Source organism: Paramormyrops kingsleyae, chromosome 17 (assembly GCF_048594095.1).
Source record: "Paramormyrops kingsleyae isolate MSU_618 chromosome 17, PKINGS_0.4, whole genome shotgun sequence".
In the NCBI taxonomy this organism is placed as follows: Eukaryota; Metazoa; Chordata; class Actinopteri; order Osteoglossiformes; family Mormyridae; genus Paramormyrops; species Paramormyrops kingsleyae.
This window is the reverse complement of record NC_132813.1, coordinates 3,379,674-3,403,179: the sequence shown is the minus strand read 5'-3', so window position 1 is coordinate 3,403,179 and position 23,506 is coordinate 3,379,674. Positions and strand designations below refer to the sequence as shown.

The 23,506-nt window shown below is 44.6% G+C and overlaps 4 protein-coding genes across 4 annotated transcripts; 3 read left to right on the top strand and 1 right to left on the bottom strand.

Moving 5' to 3' along the window:
- Positions 1 to 2,293: 2,293 nt before the first annotated feature.
- On the top strand, positions 2,294 to 5,444 carry LOC111841979 (extracellular calcium-sensing receptor-like). The gene is made up of 5 exons (XM_023808187.2): positions 2,294 to 2,678; positions 2,795 to 3,610; positions 3,727 to 3,957; positions 4,170 to 4,293; positions 4,454 to 5,444. The coding sequence occupies exons 1-5, from the start codon at positions 2,445 to 2,447 to the stop codon at positions 5,365 to 5,367; spliced, it is 2,319 nt and encodes a 772-aa protein (XP_023663955.2). The 5' UTR covers positions 2,294 to 2,444; the 3' UTR covers positions 5,368 to 5,444.
- A 1,626-nt stretch (positions 5,445 to 7,070) lies between these two features.
- LOC111841982 (extracellular calcium-sensing receptor-like) lies at positions 7,071 to 11,077 on the top strand. Its single transcript, XM_072701480.1, has 6 exons — positions 7,071 to 7,416; positions 7,925 to 8,192; positions 8,324 to 9,139; positions 9,256 to 9,486; positions 9,718 to 9,841; positions 10,002 to 11,077. Exons 1-6 carry the CDS (start codon positions 7,124 to 7,126, stop codon positions 10,913 to 10,915), a joined length of 2,646 nt encoding a protein of 881 aa, XP_072557581.1. The 5' UTR covers positions 7,071 to 7,123; the 3' UTR covers positions 10,916 to 11,077.
- A 3,391-nt stretch (positions 11,078 to 14,468) lies between these two features.
- Positions 14,469 to 17,697, top strand: olfcn1 (olfactory receptor C family, n1). Its single transcript, XM_072701598.1, has 6 exons — positions 14,469 to 14,608; positions 14,723 to 15,011; positions 15,180 to 15,995; positions 16,164 to 16,385; positions 16,484 to 16,586; positions 16,784 to 17,697. The coding sequence occupies exons 1-6, from the start codon at positions 14,490 to 14,492 to the stop codon at positions 17,695 to 17,697; spliced, it is 2,463 nt and encodes an 820-aa protein (XP_072557699.1). The 5' UTR covers positions 14,469 to 14,489.
- A 1,229-nt stretch (positions 17,698 to 18,926) lies between these two features.
- On the bottom strand, positions 18,927 to 22,747 carry LOC111841984 (extracellular calcium-sensing receptor-like). Its single transcript, XM_023808191.2, has 6 exons — positions 22,524 to 22,747; positions 22,108 to 22,405; positions 21,161 to 21,997; positions 20,558 to 20,779; positions 19,957 to 20,083; positions 18,927 to 19,825 (listed from the first exon to the last, which is right to left on the bottom strand). Exons 1-6 carry the CDS (start codon positions 22,745 to 22,747, stop codon positions 18,927 to 18,929), a joined length of 2,607 nt encoding a protein of 868 aa, XP_023663959.2.
- Positions 22,748 to 23,506: the final 759 nt, after the last annotated feature.

Sequence of the window (23,506 nt, the reverse complement as noted above, 5' to 3'; positions counted from 1 at the left end):
TAACTGGCGTCTCTCTCGTGAACGCTCACTCGCGTGCACACATTTAAACTATACTACAGTACGTCTGTACGCTATAAAATGTAAAATGTGAAAAGACGTGACATATTAAATATACTTATTTATCGATTGCAAGGGAAATTCAGTTAAACAACATCACTGCACAAGTACAGAGTATTTTTTACAAATGACTACAGGAGCAAGTGCTGATAGATATTCTTTACTCTTGTTTCTCCGTTCTTCTCCATGGTCTGCACGGAGCGCTCAGTCAATATCACCCCCCCCCCCTCCCCCCGCCCCCAATGAATCTGGTAGCACTTTGTTTTGTCGCCCCTCACGGACAAATTCGCACTGCTGCCAACACAAACTAGGAACTCTTGTAAAAATTAATTTAAATCACAGTCAATGCATAAATATAGTTGTAGCAGCCAAGTAATGACAGGGGCGTCTTTAGATATGAATGGATGGGGCTGCGATGGCAAAACATATTGTAGCGCAGAGCAATAAGTACACATTTATTTGGGGAAAATAAAAAACATTTTATGGAGAGTAAAGCACCCCTGAAATAGGCCTGGCGATGCCCCTGACTGGCAATAATATAATATTTTTTTTCATATAATTATTACATTATTGGCTGTTACACCAACCATTAATGTAATAACGTATTACACTATATGCCCAAAAAGTGTTTTTTAAAAGCTTGTTTGCTACTTCTGAGGTCACAGCAACTATGGATGACCCTTGAGAACTGGTCACAGTGGGATGCTGGAATTGTTATAAATGCTTGTAGAATCTAAACTGTTCTCCAGATTGCAGCTCTGCCTGGACAGTCAATAATGAGACTCTTTGGAGTTATTCTGCTTGCTCTGTTAACAAGAGCTCAGAATCCCTCTTGCAAATTAGTTGGTAATGCTGAAGTTCCTGACCTATCAAAATATGGAGACTTTATAATAGGAGGTGTCTTCTCATTTGACAACATAAACACAAAAGACAACTTTGACTTCACCGTGAAACCAACATTTTCAAAATGCATAAGGTAAGACATCTCCAGGCACACAAACTATTTCATTTTAAACCTGTAAACCAAATACAATTTTAATCAAATGCACACGCATATCAGTGTGGGAAAAACAATATATTTTTTCACAAAATACAAGAAGCTAGTGCAGGTACAATTTCTCTTATGCAGATGAGATTTACTATACTCATTTAAACGTTGTGCATACTCCAAAGGATCATGTATGCTTGTCTGGGACCAAACAAATTAGATATGTTTTCCAAATAAAAAATATCCATGCTAGTGTATAATTGCCTAAAAATACTGTTGTGACATCTTAATTTCATGTCACTATAGCATTTGTTTGCTAATATATATATATATATATATACTCAGCAAAAAAAGAAACGTCCCTTTTTCAGGACTGTGTATTTCAACACACAAGCCCTCAGTCCAGCCTCTCTCAGCCTATTGCGGACAGTCTGAGCACTGATGGAGGGCTTGTGTGTTCCTGGTGTGACTCGGGCAGTTGTTGTGGCCATCGTGTATCTGTAACGCAGGTGTGATATTCGGATGTACCGATCCTGTGCAGGTGTTGTTACACGTGGTCTTCCACTGCGAGGATGATCAGCTGTCCTTCCTGTCTCCCTGTAGCACTGTCTTAGGCATCTCACAGTGCGGACATGGCAATTTACTGTATTGCCCTAGCCACATCAGCAGTCCTCATGCCTCCCTGCAGCATGCCTAATGCACGTTCACGCAGATGAGCAGGGACCCTGGGCATCTTTCTTTGGGTGTTTTTCACAGTCGGTAGACAAGTCTCTTTAGTGTCCTGCGTTTTTAGAACTGTGATCTTAAATGCCTACTTTTAAGGTCTTTACGACCATTCCACAGGTGCATGTTCATTAATTGATTATGGTTAATTGAACATGCATGGAAAACATTGTTTAAACCCTTTACAATGAAGATCTGTAAAGTTATTTGGATTTTTACAACATTATTGTTGAAATACACAGTCCTGAAAAAGGGACGTTTCTTTTTTTGCTGAGTATATATGTATATGTATACACACACGCACAGACGTAGAAAAAATTGAGACCACTCTATATTTGTAAGCAAATCTCCATTTTTAAATCCTGGTGTTCAATCGTGATTCTCCTGGCAGAACTCTATGTTGAGTAGCAGGTTGCTTACAGGTTCAAAATTTCTAAGTCAGCAGTACACTAGAATAAGGTGAAGCAGAAGACACTGGGAAAGGCCTGAAACCAGCCAGGTAAAGAGCGGAAGTGACATCCTAATGCCAGAGATGACCGTTAACTTATCCGACAGTTTCATGAATCAAAGGATGACAAAAATGAGAGTGTGTCTGTGACAGCTGTACATTCTATGTCTTAAACTGCTTCTCTTCTCTATAAGAAAGAACTACAGGGAATATAAGCTTGCCCGTACGATGGTCTTCACCATTGCGGAGATTAACAGGAATAACAAGCTGCTTCCAGGTGTCACACTGGGCTACAGGATCTACAATGCCTGTGGAGACATACAGATTCTCAGTGCAGTGTTCACTGCTGTGTCTGGACCTGAGGATTGCAGCAACACCAGAGTGCAAGCACTTATTGGATGCTCCTCATCAGGACCCAGTAGTATAGTGAGCAAAACCATTGCCCCTTTACACATTCCCATGGTGAGAATCACTATAAAGATTGCAGTTAAAAATTAAGCCGCATCGTCATAGGTTACTCGTTTTACATCATTTGAAATTTCTGAATAGAATTATACTCTCTATTTTCCCCTTTATAGGTCAGTCACCTAGCAACCTGTGAATGTCTGAGTAATAGAAACATCTACCCTACACTTTTCAGAACTGTGCCCAGTGACCGCTTTCAGGTCATAGCCCTAGTTGAGCTCTTGAAATATTACGGCTGGACATGGGTGGGGTTTGTCTACAGCAATGAGATGTACGCTGAGGAAGGGGCAGCTGCGTTTACAAAGCTTGCAAGGAAGGAGGAGATTTGTATTGAATACATAACACAGTTCATTGATACTGCTCCAGAAGAATATGCGCTTTCAATTGCAAAGACAATAAAAACATCCACTGCCAAAGTTGTGTTAGCTTTCATGTCCATGTCCTGCTTCAGGAGATTCCTGGAATTGACAAAGAGTGCAAATATTACTGGTATACAGTGGATTGGTAGTGAGGCCTGGATCATAGCAAGAGATTTAGCAACAGTGGGCAGTGTGAATTTACTACAGGGTGCAATGGGTTTTGCTATCACTGAATGCCTTATCCCAGGACTGAGAGACTTTTTGCTCGGCCTTCGACCATCAGACCATCCTGAAAGCACCTTCACTAGGGTGTTTTGGGAAACAGCCTTTAGTTGTCGCTTGTCTGTCAACAGCAGCTCTGGTTTTTCTAAACTGTGCAACGAGACAGAGGATGTAAGGACCATCACTAATGACTACACAGACATGTCAGAGTTTAGAACTGTCTACAGTGTGTACAAGGGAGTGTATGCTATAGCCCATGCACTGCACAGCCTCCTGGCCTGTCTCCACGGAGAGAACCCCAGCACTGGAGAGCCATGCTCTAAGAAGGATGACATTCAGCCATGGCAGGTGAGATCAGTAATACGGTAACAAAATGCAGATTTCAATTACTCTCATTATGATATACAATGGTGTTTCAAAATACTTTTTATTATTATTTTCAGTAAAAAACATTCTCCACACAGGTGTTACGCCATTTGAAGATAATAAATTTTACCACCCATTGTGGGGACAAAGTATATTTTGATGAATATGGAGCTTCTGTCCCTCAATATGATTTGGTGAACTGGCAAATTGACACAAAAGGTTTTGTCAAAATCATCAATGTTGGCCGGTATGATGCGTCGTTACCAAGTGGACAGAGACTTAAGATAAAGCAGAATGTCAGTATTGTTTGGACTGGAAACCAAGACAAGGTGATTACATACAATGTATTGATTTCTAGGTATAATTCTACATCTATATATAAATTCTGCAGGCAGAAAGAGAGAGAAGTCAGAAATGTGACAGGAAGTGATGACAGACTAGATAGATAGATAGATAGACAGACAGACAGACAGACACACACAATTTAAAGTGCTACCATTCCCCAAAAGAAATACTGATGTGATTGTTGCATCTCTGGAAGGTTCCGCAGTCTGTTTGCACAGAGAGCTGCCTGCCTGGAACGCGAAAAGCTTTGAATAAGAAAAGGCCCGTGTGCTGCTTTGACTGTATACACTGCGCTGAGGGAGAAATTAGCAACCAGACAGGTAACTTATCATGTCTGCCGGCGCAGGAACTTGTAAAGCATGTGGCTCTTTGTGGCCAAATTCTTGGTAATCAAGTTAAAATTTATGTTATATGTTTGTTTTCTGCCGTAACTTTTACGTTATGCGTGAATTATTATTTTGTTTCTATTATTTTTTACAGACTCAGTCACCTGCATTCAATGTCCTGAAGAATATTGGTCCAATAAAAATAGAGACCAGTGTGTTTCAAAAGTGACAGAATTCCTGTCCTATGATGACATTATGGGGACACTGCTTCTTGCCTTTGCTTGCCTTGGGGCACTTTTAGCTCTGATAATGTTAGCCGTGTTCCTGCACTCAAAAAACACGCCCATTGTCAGGGCCAACAACTCTGAGCTGAGCTTCCTGCTGCTCTTTTCCCTGACCCTGTGTTTCCTCTGCTCACTCACGTTCATCGGCCGACCCTCTCACTGGTCCTGTATGCTGCGCCACACGGCGTTTGGGATCACCTTTGTCCTCTGCATCTCTTGTGTTCTGGGGAAAACAATAGTGGTGTTAATGGCCTTCAGGGCTACACTCCCAGGCAGTAATGTCATGAAATGGTTTGGACCTCCTCAGCAGAGGCTCAGTGTTCTTGTATTCACTCTCATACAGGTGCTAATTTGTGTGCTCTGGTTAACATTATCCCCTCCTTTCCCCAACAAGAACATGAAGTACTACAAAGACAAGATCATTCTAGAGTGTGATGTGGGGTCAGCAGTGGGCTTCTGGGCTGTGCTGGGGTACATTGGTCTCCTCTCTGCCCTGTGCTTTGTACTGGCTTTTCTGGCCAGGAAGCTGCCTGACAACTTCAATGAAGCCAAATTCATCACCTTCAGCATGATCATATTCTGTGCCGTCTGGATCACCTTTATCCCAGCCTATGTCAGCTCACCTGGGAAGTTCACTGTGGCCGTTGAGATTTTTGCCATTTTAGCTTCCAGTTTTGGTTTACTTTTCTCTATTTTTCTGCCCAAATGTTATATTATTGTTTTTAAGCCTGAATTAAATTCAAAGAAGCATTTAATGGGCAAAATGGCATCAAAATCACTGTAAGCTGAAATGAAAAATAATTTCAATTTAAAATATATGCTTGTCTAAATCTAATTTAATAAACATCATTTTATCTTGAACATATTGTTTATATTTGCTATTTGGAATAATTAATACCAGGGGCGTCAGAAGCATTTTGAATGTGGGGGGGACACACTGGCATAAAACTAATATTTTATGTTAAATGTGGGGGGGTCCAAACGAATAATTATGAATTGTGAGAGGGGCGCATCAACTTGTCATGTACCGTGTTGGACGAGCGAGCGGGGAGCGGGAACGCAGGATCAAGGAGACCGGAAGCCAAGGGCAACGGGGTTTATTTAGGGAGAACAAGCAGACAGGGGAGCACTAGGTAAACAACGTCAATGACAGACCTGGGGAAACAGACTTGAACGCGGACTGAAATACACAAGACAAGCTGAAATAACAGGAAACAGGTGATCTCAGTCGGGGTAGTACGCGAGGGAAATGAGGGGGCGTGGCACACACGAGGACTGGACGCACAGGTCATGACACCCCTCAGATTTAATGGCGGCGACGCCCATGATTAACACCAATGAAACAATTACTATCAAGAAAACACGTGTAATTTGATTTAATCCAATTTATTTACAGCTATTTGCAAAATTGGAAACTGATGGAATTCTTATAATGGGAGCAGCAGGAGTTTTTAATAGAATACATATATTATTTTCTTGGCTTCCTTAATGATCTATATGGACAAAACTGTTCGAGGAATTAGATAAACAGAGTTTTGCAGAGTTGATCTGAGTACATTTCTAAAATCACCATTGTTTAAAATTTGCACCAGGATATTTTATGGCTGATATTTTGTCAGCATGTATTTTTATGAGCCATTTTAAAAACTGTCCCAGTAGAAATCATCACATTAATATAAACTATTATTGAGAAAACAATAAAATAGAAAATAGACTGTAGAGCAGGGTTACTCAAATCAAGGTCCGAGCACTGCTGGTTTTCCAGCCTTCCTTTACCTGTCAGTCAGGTGTGAAGCCTCTGACCAATCAGAATCAGTAATTATTAAACTAACTACCTGGGAGAACTGAAAACAAGGCCTAGATTTGGAATTGAGGTCCAGATTTGAAGAACCCTGCTGTAGAGTCTATTTATTCATGTGCATATGCAGGATTTATTAGCGAATTGATTTGTTGAATCATTGCTGTCAAACTTTATATCGGACTATTGGAATAGAGGCTGCTACAAATGCTAAGGGCACAGGTTTGGTGTCGACATTGGTAGGGGCTAAATGACCCCAAAAACCCTGTCCCCGTAAACACACACAGTACCCCACATTATTGGAAGGGGCATGTCCCTACCGTCCCTACCCAAACCTACACCCCTGATAAAAACATGTATCGACTCATCTTCCGACCACTTATCCTGATTAGGGTCACTGGGGTGTCTGGAGCCCGTCCCAGGCAGGTAAAGGTGGGTACACTCTGGCCTGGACACCAGTTCATGCAGCGCACACACACAGACACACTGTGAGCAATTTAGTGGTATCAGTTAGCTCAAGTGTGGTAAAAAGAAAAACATTGTTCTAGGGGGAAACCCACTCCATTCACTCAGGGTTAGCGGGGAGTTCTCGCCCCCCACCCTGGTGATGTGTGCCACTGTTAAGCCCACCCCCAAAGATGATTAAAAAAACAAAACTTCAAAAAGCACACTCTCAAAGGCTGCTTATTGCTTCAGAGGACACCTAGATTATTGCTGACCCTTGAGATTTAGTCAGTACTGTATGCACAATGGGATTCGGGACTGTTATTATAAATACTGGCAAAATCGGAACTTCTCTCCAGACCGTAGCTCTGTCCGGACAGAGTACTCAATAATGCGACTCATTGGAGTTATTCTGCTTGCTCTGTTGGCAAGAGCGCAGGATCCCTCTTGCAAATATTTGGGTAGTGCCGAAGTTCCTGATCTATCAAAAGAGGGAGACATCATAATCGGAGGTATCTTCTCATATGACACTTTGAATATCGAAGTGAAGCATGAATTCAAAGTTAAACCAACACTTTTCAAATGCAAGCGGTGAGTAAACGTATCTGGTACTTTGTGCAGTGTGCAGACTATGTGTAATTCTATAAAATTTAAATGTAATTGTTTCCAGAAATCAAATTAATTACACAAACTAGAATGGTAAGAGAACAGTATGTGAGTATATTCTAGAGTGTGGGAATACTACGAGATTTTTTTTCTTCTGGAGCCTTTAAAGAATCAAATCTTATGTTTCAAAAATTCATACTTATTTAGAGATCTGGAACTTTCAAAAACAGCTAAAATGTTACAAATAATGTGACTCAACAAGGAATAGAGTCATAGCACTGGATCTAACATATGTAATATTCTTGCTTTTTTAAACAGTGTTATTTGTAACCCAACAATCTGATTTTGGTTTTTCATTATAATGTTGTTGTGCAACGTAGAATGGGATGAAAATGCTATATTGATGTCTTCATCTTGTGGCTTTTTCTCTGCAGTATAAGTTTCAGGGTGTTGTACCTTTTCCATCTGTTGAATTACCTTTGTTCTCTATAAGAAAGAACTACAGGGAATATAAGCTTGCCCGTACGATGGTCTTCACCATTGCGGAGATTAACAGGAATAACAAGCTGCTCCCAGGTGTCACACTGGGCTACAGGATCTACAATGCCTGTGGAGACACCAACATCCTCAATGCAGCGTTGGCGGCTGCAGCTGGGCCAGAGAACTGCAGCAGTGCCAGGGTGCAGGCACTAATCGGCCCCCCCTCATCAGGAGCCAGTAGCACAGCCGGAAAAGCCATTGCCCCTTTACACATTCCACTGGTGAGAATCACTGTACAGTTCTGCTGATTGTTAATATGTTGCAATATTCCTGAGATTATATGTTTCTATTATACATCTAAAATTCTTATCAGGATTATACAGTGTTATACTCTGTTTCTCTCCCTTTATAGATCAGTCACCTAGCAACCTGTGAATGTCTGAGTAATAGAAACATCTACCCTACATTTTTCAGAACTGTGCCCAGTGACCGCTTTCAGGTCATAGCCCTAGTTGAGCTCTTGAAATATTACGGCTGGACATGGGTGGGGTTTGTCTACAGCAATGAGATGTACGCTGAGGAAGGGGCAGCTGCATTTACAAAGCTTGCAAGGAAGGAGGAGATTTGTATTGAATACATAACACAGTTCATTGATACTGCTCCAGAAGAATATGCGCTTTCAATTGCAAAGACAATAAAAACATCCACTGCCAAAGTTGTGTTAGCTTTCATGTCCATGTCCTACTTCCGGAAGTTCCTGGAAACAACTAAGAGTGCAAATATTACTGGCATACAGTGGATTGGTAGTGAGGCCTGGATCATAACAAGAGATTTAGCAACAGTGGGCAGTGTGAATTTACTACAGGGTGCAATGGGTTTTGCTATCACTGAATGCCTTATCCCAGGACTGAGAGACTTTTTGCTCGGCCTTCGACCATCAGACCATCCTGAAAGCACCTTCACTAGGTTGTTTTGGGAAGCAGCCTTTAGTTGTCGCTTGACTGTCAACAGCAGCTCTGGTTTTTCTAAACTGTGCAACGAGACAGAGGATGTAAGGACCATCACTAATGACTACACAGACATGTCAGAGTTTAGAACTGTCTACAGTGTGTACAAGGGAGTGTATGCTATAGCCCATGCACTGCACAGCCTCCTGGCCTGTCTCCATGGAGAGAATCCCAGCACTGGAGAGCCATGCTCTAAGAAGGATGACATTCAGCCATGGCAGGTGAGATCAGTAATACGGTAACAAAATGCAGATTTCAATTACTCTCATTATGATAAACAATGGAGTTTCAAAATACTTTTTATTATTATTTTCAGTAAAAAACATTCTCCACACAGGTGTTACGCCATTTGAAGATAATAAATTTTACCACCCATTGTGGGGACAAAGTATATTTTGATGAATATGGAGCTTCTGTCCCTCAATATGATTTGGTGAACTGGCAAATTGACACAAAAGGTTTTGTCAAAATCATCAATGTTGGCCGGTATGATGCGTCGTTACCAAGTGGACAGAGACTTAAGATAAAGCAGAATGTCAGTATTGTTTGGACTGGAAACCAAGACAAGGTGATTACATACAATGTATTGATTTCTAGGTATAATTCTACATCTATATATACATTCTGCAGGCAGAAAGAGAGAGAAGTCAGAAATGTGACAGGAAGTGATGACAGATAGATAGATAGATAGATAGATAGATAGATAGACAGACAGACAGACAGACAGACAGACAGACACAATTTAAAGTGCTACCATTCCCCAAAAGAAATACTGATGTGATTGTTGCATCTCTGGAAGGTTCCGCAGTCTGTTTGCACAGAGAGCTGCCTGCCTGGAACGCGAAAAGCTTTGAATAAGAGAAGGCCCGTGTGCTGCTTTGACTGTATACACTGCGCTGAGGGAGAAATTAGCAACCAGACAGGTAACTTATCATGTCTGCCGGCGCAGGAACTTGTAAAGCATGTGGCTCTTTGTGGCCAAATTCTTGGTAATCAAGTTAAAATTTATGTTATATGTTTGTTTTCTGCCGTAACTTTTACGTTATGCGTGAATTATTATTTTGTTTCTATTATTTTTTACAGACTCAGTCACCTGCATTCAATGTCCTGAAGAATATTGGTCCAATGAAAATAGAGACCAGTGTGTTTCAAAAGTGACAGAATTCCTATCCTATGATGACATTATGGGGACACTGCTTCTTGCCTTTGCTTGCTTTGGGGCACTTTTAGCTCTGATAATGTTAGCCGTGTTCCTGCACTCAAAAAACACGCCCATTGTCAGGGCCAACAACTCTGAGCTGAGCTTCCTGCTGCTCTTTTCCCTGACCCTGTGTTTCCTCTGCTCACTCACGTTCATCGGCCGACCCTCTCACTGGTCCTGTATGCTGCGCCACACGGCGTTTGGGATCACCTTTGTCCTCTGCATCTCTTGTGTTCTGGGGAAAACAATAGTGGTGTTAATGGCCTTCAGGGCTACACTCCCAGGCAGTAATGTCATGAAATGGTTTGGACCTCCTCAGCAGAGGCTCAGTGTTCTTGTATTCACTCTCATACAGGTGTTAATTTGTGTGTTCTGGTTAACATTATCCCCTCCTTTCCCCAACAAGAACATGAAGTACTACAAAGACAAGATCATTCTAGAGTGTGATGTGGGGTCAGCAGTGGGCTTCTGGGCTGTGCTGGGGTACATTGGTCTCCTCTCTGCCCTGTGCTTTGTACTGGCTTTTCTGGCCAGGAAGCTGCCTGACAACTTCAATGAAGCCAAATTCATCACCTTCAGCATGCTCATATTCTGTGCCGTCTGGATCACCTTCATCCCAGCTTATGTCAGCTCACCTGGGAAGTTCACTGTGGCCGTCGAGATATTTGCCATTTTAGCTTCCAGTTTTGGTTTACTTTTCTCAATTTTTCTGCCCAAATGTTATATTATTCTTTTTAAGCCTGAACTAAATTCAAAGAAACATTTAATGGGCAAAATGGCATCAAAATCTCTGTAATTTCATTAAGAAAAAAAATGACTTTCAATACATTTCCTAACTCTTTGCTTTTTACTGTGCTCTTACATTTTGGTTTTTATATTGGGAATAAACACTCTGATCTTTTATAATATTTACATATTTTCGATTGTAATCTTGCAGAAATGTGACCAGAGATATTTTCTGAAGACATAATAAATAAAATCATTGTTTACGCTTTCCTTCCATTGTTGCAATTTATGATTTGTTTTTTTAAAATAATAAGGAACTAATGAAATTTTTACAGATGTAGTAAATTTATGCTGTTCTGTGTTCTTTAGAAGTTTGTCGAAATCAATATTTGATAGTTATAATTCAGGTGTCAGGTTTAAATATATTTACCAGAAAAAAACTGTGGCATGTAGCGTATCCTATTACTTTCAGGCATAACTCACGCATCTGGATGATTTTTTCCATACACATGAAAAATACATCTTGAAAGAGATTCATCTGCATTAGTCCTGTTCCAATGTTACTTTGTCCTATAGATTATTGTACGAGTGATGGTACACTGACCATACACAGACTTTCACATCCACTCAGATTTCCTTCACTTTCCACTAATGTTGCAGTTACGGGCATTTTGCAAGCATTTTTGTCAAAGGTGTAATATACAGTAAGGCAGAAAATACTTTACAAAGTCTACAGCTGTCAAGAAACCTATTTAGGCTGCAGCTAGGCCAAGCCTCCAGTGAGTGATCAGTATCAAAATGCAAGCCAGGACTGGAGCAAGGGACTGAAGTGAGAAGCAAACACTGGCACTTGACTGACTTTGATCCGAACCAAAAAAACAAACCAAAATAGAACCCCAGCCTGCCAATGCAGACTTGGTGGCTGCGAAGGCCGCAGTCCACTCAGCCGACCATTCAAGTGACTGCTTAGCTGCCTTACCTTCGAGCGCGTCATGCAGGGATTACATCAGGCAGGTCACCTGGGGAATGAAACAGTGATAAAACTTCACCATACCCAGAAACTCCGGTGGGGTTTGACTGTGACAGGCTGGGGAAAAGCTGTACTAGCCTGAACTTCAGCAAGAACTAGAAAACACTCCTTAGTAATACAGTGGCTAAGGAAGGCAACTGAGGGCAACCCAAAATAACACTTGTGTGGGTAGAGAATAAGCCCATGATTTTTGAGGTGCTCAAACGAAACATGTGTACAAGTGGTACAAATGTTCGCTTTGGAAGGCACTGGCGACCAGAATGTCATCTGGATAGATGAACAAGAACGGCAAATCCCACCTGTCCATCAGACGTTGAAAAGTTTAGGCTGCATTTTTAAAACCAAACGGCATGTCCTTGAATTCAAAATGCCCAAACAGGTGATGACAGTGGGATGTCCTCAGGGTGGACTGGGACTTGAGGGTAGCTGTGTACTTGGTCCACCTCGGAAACTATGGACCATCCAACCTGATGGGCTGATAAATCCTGAACAAGAGGGATAGGGTAACTGTCTGGGGTCCTGGCAAAATGGAGATGTGGTAATCACCACACAGGTGCCACCCACTGCTGGGTATCTGTACTATGTGGAGCTGAGAGGCATAAATGACCACAAACTCAGCCTTGGAAATTGCCAATTTACCAGGGTTGAGGCTTCTGGTCCAGGCGTGGACAGGTTGGCCAACTGTCATGATGTAGTGCTCTGTACCATGCCTGGCTGTGCATGACGAGAAAGTATGCCTGGTTAGGTCTGGGAACTCAGCGAGGAGCCGAGAGAAGTACTGGACAACTGGATCAAGCTAGCTGCACTGTGCATCCATGGGAGGGAGTGAAAAGTTTGGGCATGGAACAGGTGGCTGTTTTTCATATCAACCAGGATATCGTTAGTGTACAGAAAATCAGCAGTTTACACTGTTTTCACAGCCAGAAAAGTCCATTGGAACCTCTGGCCAGCGAAACAGCGTTACATTAAGCATGCCATAAACCTTAATATGACTGCCATTCGCTACTTCCAGAGCTGGAAGAAGGGCAGAAGCCAGCAGGACGCTGACTTAGGCACCCATATCACACAGGAAACACTGAACAGAAATGGAATCTGTGATGTATAGCAGGCAGCTGAATTGGCTGGTGTTCATAGCAGCTAATGCATGCCAGTTGCACCATTTCCCGACCTGCCAGAGCAGTATGGAGGCCAAGACTTCTTTGCAGCCATGCCAAACTGGCCATGGTCAAAGCAAAGTTACAATAGGTGCATGCGCTACACAATTACGCTGGCAGTGAGGCATGTTGAGTGGGCCTCTGTGTCAGTGCTATTCTGTGCACTGTTTGCCAGGTCCAAAAAACGTTTTTGGTCTCCCTTGCATTCGCTAATGCCACATGCATGTCAATTGCCAACCGTTGTAGCAACTACTCTTTAAACAGGAAACATGGCGGGTGGCCACCCAGGAAGCCCATTAGTTCGGAAGCCTTAGAATCCCCCAAGCCAGGAAGGGAAAGAAGCCGGCGAGCCCAGTCTGTCTGCAAAAGTATGGTTCAGCACTACAATGTCGTAGTGATGCTTGGTGCTGTCATTTGTGATGCCACACAAAGTGAATTGAGCCTCCACCTGCAGGAACCAAACTTCAGCTTGTCCACTCCAGAAGTTCAAACGCTGCCGTGTTCTCTGCCATGATCACGACACATATAAAGTACTCCACAATGCATCTGGAGCCATTGGGGTCACCAATGAAGTGAGGCACGAAAACCATCAACAAACTATCCTTTAATCTGTACTGAAAAAAAAACAAGCTAAAATAGAACAAGGAATAAAAGACCCTCTGAACGGTGAAACGTCATAGCCCAGTGCCCCATCTTAAAAGGGTGTGGATTATACCATAGTCATTCTCTGTGCCCTACAAGACATACAACCTAGATGCTGTCAGAACGACAATAATACATTCCCAAGACAGCAGAACCAGAGCTACTTAGCTATTAAAATAATGAAGATGGTGGCTCAGATTTCACCCAAGGCACCAAGTACGCCTGTTCCTGTCACATGATGCTGGTCAGGTGAAGCAAGTTGTTCATTGTTCCTTCAACAATTGACCACTGCAGGCCAAATGGTTACATGACTGTTAATCTCCACAATGCATTATTTATTGCCGGTGACATTTTTTGTCAATGTTTCAATGTATGTCTCTGTAGCTCATCTAAACCCATCACGTTAACTGTTTTTCTTTGAATAGGTTTAACATCTAAAAATATGAAGACGTGATGCAAATATAGACACATCTGAGTCTGGGTAAGGTAACAATGTATCTGCATCCTCTAAACACCATATGTATCAGATTCATGCCCTGGTAGTTCATAATTAACATTGGCTCTCTTTGTTACTGCAAGGTCGTATTGGCCTCCAGGGACAAAGCTTGGGCAGATTCTGCCTGCTACGCCTCTGCTTTCAGCTGCTCCCGGGCTTCCTGAAAGGTGCCAAGCTCTATATAAAGGCGGGACATCACAGCACTAAGTGTTTGGATAGGATCACCATGGGCCAACTCGGGGAAAGTTGGCTTTGTGTCCTGTCTTTGCTCTGGTCCCAGGCAGAGGGGCATCCTGAATGCAAGCAGCTGGGGACATTTGGGATGCCAAGTCTCTCCAGGCGTGGAGATATTATGATTGGAGGGATTTTCCCCGTTTTCAACAAGCAAGACTATATGAACCCATCATACCAAGCTAAGCCCTCTCCAGCGAAGTGCATCGGGTGAGTGACTGACGGGAGCGGTTCCCAGCCACAGAACGAAACGCCGCTGTGTCCCACTGCTGTCGCTATCTGTATCATCGCGGTTTGTATCCATCGCCATCTTCCCCCCCACAGATTCGACCTTCGAGCCTTTCGGTGGACACAGATGATGATGTTTGCCATCGATGAAATTAACAACAGCAATACCTTACTGCCCAATGTATCGCTGGGATACCAGATTTATGATTCCTGTGCTTCACCAACCAGAACTCTGCAAGCCACACTCACATTATTAGATGGGCAGAAGAAAGAAGAGGAGGCTCCACAGGCATGTTATCCACCATTATCAGCGGTCATTGCAGAGTCAGGTTCATCACAGTCTATTGCAGTAGCCGGGTTGCTTGGCCCCTTCCATGTGCCAATGGTAAAATTTCACCCTCTCTGTGTGTAAACATAGGCTGCCTGAATAATTTAATGTAGACTGCTAAACTTGAGTCACTCTCAAAAGGCAATCAAATGAATCTTTGTGTTCCCCTACTTTCTTTCATATATATGTGTATAGGTGTGTGTGTGTGTGTTTGTGTTTCTTTAGGTCAGCTACTTCTCCACATGTGCCTGCCTGAGCAACAAGAGGAAATACCCCACGTTTTTCCGGACCATTCCAAGTGATTATCACCAGGCAAAGGCTCTGGCATTTCTCGTCAAGCGATTTGGGTGGACTTGGATTGGTGCCATTCAGTCTGATAATGACTATGGCCGGAATGGGATCCAGTCCTTCACTGAGGAAGTGCAAAAAATGGGAGTGTGCCTTGCTTTTATAGGGACGGTTCTGAGGACTTACCCCAGGAATAAAATACTCAAGGTTGTTGAAACGATTAAACAATCCAATGTAAAAGTCATCCTGGCGTTCGTTCCGGAAGGTGATCTCTACCCTCTAATGCAGGAGGTGGTCCTTCAGAACATCACAGGCATCCAGTGGATAGCAAGTGAAGCCTGGATAACTGCAGCTCGACCTTCCACCCCAGAAAATTTTCAGTCTTTTGGTGGTGCCATTGGATATGTGACACGGAAAATGGCAATACCAAAACTGAGAGATTTCCTGGTTAACATAAGACCCACCCTTGACCCAGAAGTTGGTTTTGTAAATGACTTCTGGGAATCTATGGTGGGCTGTGACCCACGTTTGAAATATGGGGCCGGCGAATCCAGAGCTTGCACCGGGAATGAGACGTTGGATCAGTCACAGAACCCTTTCTTCAACGTCACAGAGCTGAGGGTGACCTACAATGTGCACAAAGCTGTGTATGCTATCGCCCACTCCCTTCATGAGCTGATTTTTTGTAAGACGCAAAGTCCAGATGGTGCCTCCAGTCTCTGTGTAAATGTCTCACAAATTGAGCCCCAGCAGGTGAGGTGGAGAGTGGAGAGCTGCGAGGAACACCACAGTAATATATGTATAATGAGTGCATTTGTCCATTAATTTCTCTTATGTGACTTTGGAAAAGAAATGGAAGGTTTCATTATTGTAGATTTTAATGGCTTTTTATATTGGTTTTTTAATCTTTCTCTTATTAAGGTCACAAATTATCTCAAGAAAGTGCATTTCATAAACAGTTTTGGGGAAATGGTGTTTTTTGATGAGAATGGAAATCCCCCTCCTTCCTATGATATTGTCAACTGGCAGCTTATTGGTGGAAGGGTCCAGCATGTGACCGTGGGTCATTTTGGCCCAGCCCCCAATGGCAGCTATGAGCTGCAAATCAAAGACAACGACATCATCTGGCATACAGGCAAACTGGTACATGCCATCTCACTTCGCAAAGGCCTACAGCACTTGCTGAGGTGCCAGGATTTCATTTTTCGTACGTGACTAAAAGAGTGTATTTCTTCTGTCAGGTTCCTGCAGGATTCTGCTCAGCCATCTGCCCTGTTGGTAAGAGAAAAGCGCAGATCAAAGGCAGAGCGGTGTGCTGTTTCGACTGCATCCCCTGTGCTGACGGTACAATCGCTAACACCACAGGTAGAATGTGCTGTGCACCCAAGAACAGAGGAGTATGAAATGCTAGGGTTTAGCATGCTGTGTATGAATGGTGGTATGCTATGTCACATGACCAGGGCATTAAGTACATAAGGAAGTGTTGGTGTGAATAGCCACTGAGCGAGTCCCCCACACAGTCTCCTTTGCTGTACTTACAGGTGCAAGTGACTGTACTCCATGTCCAGAAACCTACTGGTCCAGTGACTTGAAGGACCGGTGCATCCCTAAGGAAATGGAGTTCCTGTCCTACAGAGACACCATGGGCATCACACTCACAGCCTTGTCCTTGTGTGGTGCCTGCCTGGCTTTCGTGGTCATGGCCGTCTTCGCTCGCTTCAGGGACACGCCAGTGGTGAAGGCCAACAACTCGGAGCTGAGCTCTCTGCTGCTACTCTCCCTGCTACTCTGCTTCCTGTGCCCCTTCGCCTTCATCGGCAGGCCGACGGCTTCCTCCTGCATGCTGCGTCACACCGCTTTCGGGGTGACCTTTGCCCTCTGTATCTCCTGCGTGCTGGGCAAGACCATGGTGGTCGTGGCGGTATTCAGGGCAAACCTCCCCAATAACAATATGGCCAGGAAGTTCGGCCCCGCCCAGCAGAGGGCGATAGTGTGCTTGTGTACAGCAGTGCAAATCCTCATCTGTTCTCTGTGGCTCAGTCTAAAACCACCCTTTCCTGAACAGAACCTGAGACTCAGCAACAAAAAGATCATTCTAGAATGTAACCCGGGATCTGAAACCGCCTTTTATGCAGTGTTGGGTTATATAGGTCTCTTGTCAGCTGTCTGTTTCATGCTGGCTTTTCTGGCCAGGAAGCTGCCTGACAATTTTAACGAAGCCAAGTTCATTACCTTCAGTATGCTCATATTTTGCGCTGTCTGGCTTACTTTCATTCCAGCGTACGTAAGCTCGCCTGGAAAATACACAGTGGCAGTTGAAATATTTGCGATCTTGTCCTCCACATTTGGATTACTAGCCTGTATCTTTGTTCCGAAATGTTATATAATTTTACTTAAACCAGAAAGAAATACAAGGAGACATGTTATGGGGAAAATGTCCTCAAAACATCTATGACATTTAAACTGTTTATCACTTATATATACTGTATATGTATTAATTCATGAACAATGATTTCTTCTTTATGTTTTAATGGGCATTGGGTCATATGAAATTCCTGGTAATAATTTAATTCTCTGAAACACTCATTAACTCCCCAACCCTGAGTTTAATTCTTTCTGTCATAGTATGTAGCAACAGAATGTAGCAAATATGACGGGCTTGAGCCTAACATACCAAACCATTAAAAACAATATTTACCCTCTCTAGACATGTTCTAGATCTATGGGTCTCTATGTATGATTGCTGTATACTATATTTCTTGCACATATTTCATTGATGCATTGCATTCAGTGTTTTGAAGTTAGTGGAGTCCAGTTGCTAGGGGGAGATTGGCATAATCAAGTTCACCACAACAAAGAAAAGATGTGCAGGTGAGCTTTTGTGAGCTGGGACTCCTCGTGGGTGCTGAGTCACACCCACCCTTGCCGGGTGCGTCTCTCCCCTGCTACACAGGCCTTTCTCTGTGCAGACTGCACCACCTGCCACGGCCCAGAGGACCTTTCCCCCACGGTCGCAAGCACACCTGATTTCCCAGAAACCTGAGCCCATCCCATATCGGTTCATTAAAAAGATCCATTTATTTGCTTTGTCCCTGAGGCAATAAACAGAGAGAGTAAACAGCTACCTCTCACCCCATCTGCATGAAGTCAGTGACAGCTTTCCCTAAAACTCTAAAATAAACGATCTTATGTCTGTGTGCTAAACATGCCCAACTGTCCATTTACACCTGTGCCAACACGTGTCACTCTGTCTGCTTTGAATTACTCAAACCTGGTAACTGGGACCAGCTATTGCAGAAATGGTGGCAGCTGCCAAGTCTCAGATAATGCATTTGAGGGCAGTAAGACAGACAGACTTTCCTCTGCACTGCCCAGAGATCCAGCTGTGTTCTGCTGGATGGTTTTCCTTTATTTATGCTCAAAAACCATGTTTTCACACATACATACACTGCAGATGTTGAACTTTTATTTTCATTTTTACAAAAAAAAAACAGCTTTTGCATTGAAAAGCAAAGACAGGAGTCAAAATAAACAGTGACCCCACTAACTGAATTCTAGATCATATATGTACATTAGACATTGATACAAGCGTTGATTTTATTTATATACATTGATTTATGAAGGATGAGCAAGGATTATAATGCTACTGACTGGGCTTCTGGCCACAGTGAGGGCAGGGTATAGTTATTTTTTTAGCATCATTTGTTTTTTGGTGTTTTTTTCTGGTTTCAGTAACACAATGTAGCACTTTGGGGCGAAAATGCAGAGCAGGATGCCGAAAGCGGACGCTAAGATAGCGAAAATGTGGACGGCCACCATGTACTGGCCAGACGTGCTGATATACACTGGGATGAAGGTGATCCAAACGGCGAAGAAGATGAGCATGCTGAAGGTGATGAACTTGGCCTCGTTGAAGTTGTCGGGCAGCTTCCTGGCCAGGAAGGCCAGCAGGAAGCAGAGGCAGGCCAGGAGTCCAATGTAGCCAAGAACGGACCAGAACCCCACATCCGAACCCACCACACACTCCAGTATGATCCGGGAACTGTGGTGCCTGGTGTTCCTCACAGCTAAGGGAGGTCTTGTGGTCAGCCAGATCAGACAGATGACGATCTGGATGCAGGTGCAGAGGAACACGCTGGCCCTCTGCTGGGCCGGCCCAAACCACCGCATGACTCGGCTATCTGGCAGGGTGGCCCGGAACGCCATCAGCACCACCACTGTCTTGGCAAGAATGCAAGAGATGCAGAGGGAGAAGCTGATCCCAAACGTGGTGTAGCGGATGCGGCAAAGCCAGTCAGTGGGCTCACCGATGAAGGTGAGGCCACTCAGGAAGCAGACGCTGAGGAAGATTAGCAACAAGAAGCTCAGCTCCATGTTGTTGCCACGGACGACTGGGGTGGTCCTATAGGCGACGAATACCCCAAATATGGCCATGGTCACAAAGAGACCAAACAAGGAGCATGTACACAGCACTATGCCCATTGACCCATGGTAAGAGAGGAACTCAGTGGTCTTGGGCACACAATGGTCTTGGGCTTCGTTAGGCCATGTCTCCACAGAGCATCTCCTGCAATCCAAAGAGTCTGCAGGAGGGAGAAAGAGAACATGTGGCAGATATGTAAATACACAGTCATCAATCACACATGTTTTTTAAGGTAGCCCAGTGTAATCACATCTCCTTTAAGGTTGAACTGTCAATCAGCACCTCCCATACCGGTCTCGTTGCTAATCTCCCCTTCGGTGCATGGAAGGCAGTCAAAGCAGCAGATGGGCTCTCCTTTGCGAGTGGCCTTTCTGGAGCCGGGGGTGCAGCTTGCACTGCACACAGATGCGGGGGGGCCCTAGGGAGGGAGGGCGTCGGCCACGGTTCGCAGTTAATTCACAGGCGGACGTGCTCCTCGCGTGTAGCGCGAGCATCAGTCAGCGTGTTAGTCTCACGGGGGGTGTCATGATGAGATAGGGAAGGACAGTTTCAGCATACCAGTGAGTATGGCGTGAAGGGCATCGAATGATGTCACAATGTGGGACGCCATAGAAATGCAGACTCGGCACTCAGTCATTCGGGTTCACTCATGATTGTTATGCAGTCAGAACAGTAGCTCAGTGACTTAGCTGCGCAATTTGGAGGCTGCGCTGATTGTCCATTTTGATGCTGGGACGGAGTTTCATCCACATTACACTGCGATTCTAATGTCTGCTGAAGTTAGTTGCAGCTGCAAAAACAGGAGGGCATTTCCACACAGCCAAGGGCCGAGGGAACATATGAGAGACAGGCAGAGTGCCGTGCATCTCGTCAGCAGGGAGACGGGACAAACCTGCTGGCCCCAGTGCCACCAGATGGCCGTATCGTTAATGACGAGCTCCTTCTCCCCGCCCAGTGAGGTGTCGTAGAACCCCACTTTCACTAGCTGCAGGGAACCGTCTGGCCCCTTCTGCCAGTTCATGAGGTCATAGGAGGCTATGGGGTCCCCGTTCTTGTCGAAGCTGACCTGCTCCCCCAACATGTTGAAGCTGGCTTGCTTCATGTAGTGTAGGAGCTGAGGACGGAAAGCAAGAGACACTGGTGAGGAACACTTAGCCATTTAGTCAATTAGCCTCTTATGGATTGATCAGCTGATCAATGCCAGATATCACAGCACTGCTGCAGAGCATCAAATCAGATGACACTAATACACAATAAATATTATATGCCAGACTTCCATCAAAATGCTAAGGTCTGTTTGTTTTACATGGCTTCAGCTGCAGGAATTACTATGCTAAGCAAAATATTCATGGCACCCATCAGCCAAATGTGAAATATAAACAGTGAGATGGATGCATGCAGATACATAACATTAAAATGTTTTATTAGACCCATTAGTAAGCAATGCCCTGTTCCCTATTTGTGTATCTTGGTGCTACTGTCTAGTTCAGGTCACCTGCCAAGGGAGGACGTTTTCGGGGTCCGCACATGTGCCATTCTCGAAAGGCCCTGCCCCTCTCGTGCAGCCGCTCATGTCGTGCAGAGCTTGTGCCACCAAGTACACGGCTTTGTACACGTTGTAGGACACACGCAGCTGGGAGACGTCGGAGTAGTCAGAGCGAACAGCCTCTGGGGCTTCCTCCTCCTCGGCACATGGCCTCCTGCTCAGGGCCGCATCGCTGTGCACATGCCGGTTCAACGAGACGTTCAGCTTGCAGTTGAACGTCTCCTCCCATAATTCTGCAAAGAATGGGGACTGGTGGGCTCGGACCAGCAGCCCCCGGGTCAGGAAGCCCTGCAGGCCTGGGATTTCGGCCTTGCGTATGGCGAAGCCCAAAGTTCCCGTCAGCAGGCCCTGAAACTCCCCCCACAGGGACTTAGCCGTGGCCCAGGCCTCACTGGCGATCCACTGGATGTGCGTCATGTTCTGCCGCCGACACTCCGTCAAGATCGTCTGTAGCTCTGATTCCCCGGAGAAATTCAGGATTACCTTGGCAGTGGATCCCCTGATGGTCTGCATCAGGTCAGCAATGGACTCCTTGGAGAGGAGCACTGGGTAAAAGTGAACGTAGGCGGCACACGCACCATACTTGGAGGACTCCTCCAGGAATAGCTGTATGGCAAAGCGGGCGTAGTCCGACTCCACCCCTATCACCCCGACCCAGGTCCAGTGAAAGTACCTGATGAGCTTAGCTATGGCCTTTATCTGAAAAGCATCACTAGGCATCGTCCTCATAAACGTCGGAAATTCTTTCTTATTGCTGAGGCAATTGCAGGAGGCAAAGTAACTCACCTGAAAAAGGACCAATCAGCAGTTAGCCCAGCAGAAGCCTGAATTCTGCCTGAAAGCTAAGAAAACAGTGATATTCACAGGCACTGAGATGCAGTGTGGAGGTGTCTCACCAGGGGGATTCCAAAGGAGCCGAGGGTTCTGAGGATGGCCATGGACACGCCTGAAGCGGCGTCTCCGATAATGACGGGCGACACGGGCCTGGGCACCCCTCGGCAGGCGGAGTTGGCATTCAAGTCGGGAGGTCCACTTACGAGGAGCAGGGAACTTCTCAGAGACACGGGGATGTCATCACAGCTGTCGCGAATGTGGTAGCCCAGCTTTAGACGGGGAAGTAGGTCCCGCCGTTGGTTTATCTCTTCAATAGCGAAGGCCATCGTCTGTGTCCATCGCAGGGCTCTGGCACTGAAACTGAGAAAGTTCCAGAAGCAGCTGGTCATATGGAGAGGAAGCAGTTAGGACGGAGCACTCATGGTCGATGTGTTGTACACCTAGATCATCTGCATATATAACAAAGCATATCACTTACTACTTGTATTCAGTGGGCTCAGGTTTCTTCTGATAAGAAGGTTTAAAAGATCTTGGACTGTAGTGTACAGGAAATAAACCTCCAATAACAACGTCTCCTTCCTTGTAGAGGTTCCGGGTGTCCTCCTCTCCCTGGAACACACATGCTGCAGACATGGGTTCGCCGACCTTGACCAACATGAAGCGGAGAGACGAGGCCAGGAGCCAGGCAGCCAGGAGCGCCATCGCTACAGAGAGGCTGGAGGGGTCTGAGGTGGCACTCTATATAAACCCAGAGCAAAAGGCTCATCCCACAAGTAAAGAGAGCTGCCCAATCACAGGGAAGCATTCTTTGGCACTTGATGGCCCACAATGCATTGCCCGACATGTAGCCATTTCATATGCATTTAGGAAATCAGGTACTGTACTTGAAGAATATGTAGCACGGACCTAAAATGAGTAAACCCACAGTTTGAAGTTTCAGAAGACCTGTCAAAATACCCCATTAATTTAAGCAAATACTTTATTACTTTGAAATGAATTCACATACCAGAGGACTGAGTCAAAACGCTGCAGATTAAGCTGGCTTCTCAGTATCATCATTTATCTGGATGATGGTTTTGTCTATAGAACAGGCAGACCTGTGGACAATGACTGAATCCTGAGACATCAACAAACAATGGCGGATTAAACAAACAATGGCGGATTAAACAATGGCGGATTAAACAAACAATGGCTGAAGATATCAGCAGTGACACTGCCATGTAAAGATGGTGAAAGGAGTGACTCACATGGCCGGCTTCGACAGCTCCTGCCACGCTAGGTGGTGCTATGGTCATGAAGAAGCTCCAGACCCACCTAGATCTGAAACACTGCACTAGGTGCACAGGTACACATATTCAGCCATCCCAAGAAATAGCCTCTGGTCACTGTAGTGAGGCACAGTGTTGTGGCTTGGCACCATTTTGCTGGTTCTACCACACGGCTCTGTCCCATCTGTTTTAG

Excerpts from the sequence above, each read along its gene's own strand:
- LOC111841979 (XM_023808187.2), top strand. The coding sequence starts at position 2,445 with ATGGTCTTCACCATTGCGGAGATTAACAGGAATAACAAGCTGCTTCCA. Across the intron at positions 3,958-4,169 it reads GGACTGGAAACCAAGACAAG|GTTCCGCAGTCTGTTTGCAC; the intron begins GTGATTACATAC and ends CATCTCTGGAAG. Across the intron at positions 4,294-4,453 it reads AGAAATTAGCAACCAGACAG|ACTCAGTCACCTGCATTCAA; the intron begins GTAACTTATCAT and ends TATTTTTTACAG.
- LOC111841982 (XM_072701480.1), top strand. The coding sequence starts at position 7,124 with ATGCACAATGGGATTCGGGACTGTTATTATAAATACTGGCAAAATCGG. Across the intron at positions 8,193-8,323 it reads CCCCTTTACACATTCCACTG|ATCAGTCACCTAGCAACCTG; the intron begins GTGAGAATCACT and ends CTCCCTTTATAG. Across the intron at positions 9,842-10,001 it reads AGAAATTAGCAACCAGACAG|ACTCAGTCACCTGCATTCAA; the intron begins GTAACTTATCAT and ends TATTTTTTACAG.
- olfcn1 (XM_072701598.1), top strand. The coding sequence starts at position 14,490 with ATGCCAAGTCTCTCCAGGCGTGGAGATATTATGATTGGAGGGATTTTC. Across the intron at positions 14,609-14,722 it reads TCTCCAGCGAAGTGCATCGG|ATTCGACCTTCGAGCCTTTC; the intron begins GTGAGTGACTGA and ends TCCCCCCCACAG. Across the intron at positions 15,012-15,179 it reads GCCCCTTCCATGTGCCAATG|GTCAGCTACTTCTCCACATG; the intron begins GTAAAATTTCAC and ends GTGTTTCTTTAG.
- LOC111841984 (XM_023808191.2), bottom strand. The coding sequence starts at position 22,747 with ATGGCGCTCCTGGCTGCCTGGCTCCTGGCCTCGTCTCTCCGCTTCATG. Across the intron at positions 22,406-22,523 it reads GAGCCCACTGAATACAAGTA|TTTCAGTGCCAGAGCCCTGC; the intron begins GTAAGTGATATG and ends GAACTTTCTCAG. Across the intron at positions 20,780-21,160 it reads AAAACGTCCTCCCTTGGCAG|CTCCTACACTACATGAAGCA; the intron begins GTGACCTGAACT and ends TTCCGTCCTCAG.